Here is a 3,798-nt window from a genome sequence, read left to right on the forward strand (position 1 = left end):
CTCGTGAGCACCTACATACATAACATAACAAGAGGAAGAGAATCTAAAAGTACCAAGAGTCCAAGACCAGCAATATATATTTCAGAAGCAGCTTTGCTCCCTACGAGTATAGACTGTCCTATCCAAGGTATCGATTTCATCTCATGCACGGGCCAAGTAGCTAGGTAGACAGGAGGTATCTTATCTCCCACACCAATTTGGCGGTGCATTTCTTCCATCCCCACACACATCTGCGAGGCCCAAACTGGGACGACACCGCCTGGCCGTACGTACCATCCACCGGTGAGTGTGTGAGTGAGTGAGTCCATGACACGCTCTGACAAGCAAGCTAATCCAATAATCCATGATAGCACTAACAAAAATCCAACAAACCATGGCAAGAGAACACAGTGCTCCGACTGTATATGCAGAGAGCATGCAGAGAGAGGGAGAAGAGAGAAAAGACAAATGTTGCGCTCACATGATTGCAGCAGGCCAGTATAATCCTCACATCCATCTCTGACACGGTCCTGTAGTACACCCCGACAGCACCCCCGGCCTGCAAGTTCTCACTCTCTCCTAATCATTCCGATGAGGCAATCTCTGCCATGGTCATCGCCCAATCATGCAGCTGGCGGCATGGCATTATTTTATGTGTCCAAAGTCAGACAGTTAAAAACGAGGCACTTTTCACTAGACACATGCAAGTACATGCGCCCATCCAGGTCCTACATTGTCAGTAACACATGCATGTGTATCTTGTCAAATCGACGAGGTTATTATATGGAACTCATCAGGAATTACAAATTATCTATCCTGAATTCTTGATGATACCTGAGAAGATGGGGTGATCTATATATGGACTGGCCAAGAATGCTATAATGGTCTAATTGTTCGTTTACTCGGAAGAATAATAACTGTGGAGAGAGAGAGAGAGAGAGAGAGAGAGAGAGAGAGAGAGAGAGGTGTACAAGAGGTGGAGTGGTACCAATTGCACAGCTAGCCATGCACGGGTGCATGCACTGTTGCCGCGCACGCGCTTCCCTTGATCCGTCACTTGAAGCCGGCGCCACCGTAATCTCTGCCCGCCGCCGCGTCGGGGATCGGGTTCCAGTCCCAGATCTTGTCGGAGATGGCGGCCAGCGACATCGGCAGCGTCCCCAGCGGCGTAATTGGCTGCGACGGCGGCGCCGGCAGGGGAACGACGAAGTGGTCGTGGTGGCCGCCGGACGACGCGGGGCTGTGGTAGGACGGCAGCTGGGTGGCGCCGTGGCCCACCAGCGTGCTCAGCTCGTCGATGGCCGCGGCGGAGGCGACGCCCATGGAGGCCGCGTTCACCAGGTTGAGCAGCGAGTACGTGGAAGCGAAGGTGTTTGTGCTCTTGGAGTACTGCTGGTAAAGCAAAGCCGCGGCTCCCTCCTGCTGATGATGTTCGCCGGCCGCCGCGGTTGACTGTAGGTATCCTAATGAGCCACCTGAGGGCTTGACGGCGGCTGCTAGCTGCTGCCTTGGAGCCGCCGGCCTGTGCGTTTGGGCGTGATCGGTCATGGGCGCCGGCGGCGACGTGCACTCGCCTGCTTGTAGAAGTTGGAGCTTGGATGGAGTCGGCGGCGGCGTGGGCGTGGACGTCGACGATGACCCTTGTCTGTTGTCCTGTCGTGCCTCAGCGCCGCGGCGGGAGGGCATCGTCGACCGCGCCGAGGAGGGGTGGCCACGGCCGTCGTCGATGCCGGTGCGCTTGTAGACGCGGCAGAGAGAGATTTCTGTCTGCAAATTCATGGACGTAACACGTGAGGATCGATCGCACAAGGAAATGTCGCATGCGAAGAATTGAGGACGATGTCTGCTCTCTAGTTAAAATTCAATTGTAAACTTGACTACAATTGATTCCGGTCAAAAAGATTGAGGAATCTAGGATGGAATTCTAGGTTCTTCATAGCCATATGTTCAAGATGCTAGCTAGTATAGATATACAATCGAGTGCGTATAGGTTGTTCATGACAAGAACACCAGGGTGCAAGTATGTAAGATGAAGAAGATTGAAGCCCTAGCTAGCTGATTACTTGTAGATCTGAAACCGCGTATATATGCACAAGAAGTACAATAAAGGCAAAATTAGATGCCCCAAAATTGGCACCCAACATCAAAGAACTAGTAGTAGTACAGGACTACAGGCGCAGCACAAACCCTAGTTCATGTCTTCTAATGAAATTACCTGCAGATTAATCATTCCGGCCGGCCGTTTCTTGCGCAGATGGATAGATCAGGAGGAGAATTTCTAGGAGATGCTATAATATAGCTAGGATATACCTTGTGGTATCGGTCGGTGTCGGCGGTGGGGAGGCGGTACTCGTTCATGATCCAGCTGCTGCGGACGCCCTTGGGCGCCTTGCCGGAGTAGAAGACGAGCGTCTTCTTGAGCCCGATGGAGCGGTTGTTCTCCGCCCGGATCATCCTGTCCGCCCCCGTCGCCTTCCAGTACCCCGACGCCGTCACCCGGTTGGGCCTGTCCCCGTTCCGGTACTTGCGGTCCCTCGGCACGTAGAAGAACCACTCCTTCTCCCCAATCGCCGCCAGCGCTGCAGTCGCCGGTCAGCCACACACACACGCATGAGAAATTCAGCACAGAGATCTGAATTCTGAAAACGGCAATTGAATTGAGTGATTGTGTTCCAGACCTGGGAGCTCCCAGGGGTCGTAGCGGTAGAGGTCGAGGAAGGTGATGAGCTCGACATTGAAGCGCTTGCCCTCCACCTTGCGGCGGAGGTAGAACTCGATGAGCTCCTCCTCCGTCGGGTGGAACCGGAACCCCGGCATGACCAGGTCGTCCTCGTGCGCGTCCCGGCCGCCGCCCTCCTTGATACTCCCCACGCCAGCTCCTCCCGCCGCCGCCGCGGCGGCGCCATGGCCGCCGCCCTCGTGTCTACTGCTCATGCCTCCTCCCCAATTCGCATAGGTTGCTAGCTAGCTAGGGGCTAGGGCAGCTGGGTGTTAGCTAGGCAGCTAGCTAGGTGAGCACGAGAGCAAGTTAAGTGGCCAGCTGCTTCCTCTCGCGAAAAGGAGCTCGGCCCGGCCGGGGTGCGCGTATGCAAGTGGAGAATCGTTCGAGAAGGAAGGGATAAGATTAGTGTTTGGGCCAATATATATATCGATGAGAAAGCACAAGGATTAGTCGATCGTGGGATACATCCAGTATCTTTACCTAGCGTGAGTATTAACTGGGCGGCTGCTACTGGTCGCTCTAACCACTACTCTACGCTGGCTAGAATGCCTACGCGCGCACAGTGGAGTGGCAATGGCGATATGTGAGCGAGCCCTGACGCATCACACACGGGAGGCGGGAGGTGGAAAGCGACGGAGGAGCTGAGTTAAATAGGGGGAAAAGGACGCCTCAGGAAGAGTACAGCCATGGGCGGTTGCCCGCTTGCAACCCTGTGATTGTGCCCCGGTGAGGTGAGTGATGGATATGGAGTGCGTCTGCATTCTTTGCATTGATTAATGCGGTGGCATTGGTGATTCTCTGTACTCTTTCCTTGGGCCCGGCTACTCTCTTGGGTCCACAATGTAAGTCTGGTAGTAAATGTTTTCAACTTTAATGTCTAAAAAAATGTTTTCAACTTTAACCAAAATATAAGTTCTTCCGCACCTATAATGCATTTTTCTTCTTCTCATGTTGCACCAATTTATCCTCCTTAATTTCATCTTGAATCGAGGTTATTACTCTTCTGGCATAAGTAACTTCATTGTGGCATTGACATTTTAGATTTTACTGGCATCTCCATAAGTCCAAATGAAAGAGTTCCACTAGCACAAACAACA

General features: G+C 53.1%; 1 protein-coding gene across 1 annotated transcript; it reads right to left on the reverse strand.

Annotated features, from left to right (window-relative positions):
- Positions 1-734: 734 nt before the first annotated feature.
- LOC123062911 (NAC domain-containing protein 6) lies at positions 735-3,316 on the reverse strand. The gene is made up of 3 exons (XM_044486602.1): positions 2,658-3,316; positions 2,290-2,558; positions 735-1,746 (listed from the first exon to the last, which is right to left on the reverse strand). The coding sequence occupies exons 1-3, from the start codon at positions 2,911-2,913 to the stop codon at positions 1,033-1,035; spliced, it is 1,239 nt and encodes a 412-aa protein (XP_044342537.1). The 5' UTR covers positions 2,914-3,316; the 3' UTR covers positions 735-1,032.
- Between the last annotated feature and the right edge of the window lie 482 nt (positions 3,317-3,798).

Source organism: Triticum aestivum, chromosome 3A (genome assembly GCF_018294505.1).
Source record: "Triticum aestivum cultivar Chinese Spring chromosome 3A, IWGSC CS RefSeq v2.1, whole genome shotgun sequence".
NCBI lineage: Eukaryota > Viridiplantae > Streptophyta > Magnoliopsida > Poales > Poaceae > Triticum > Triticum aestivum.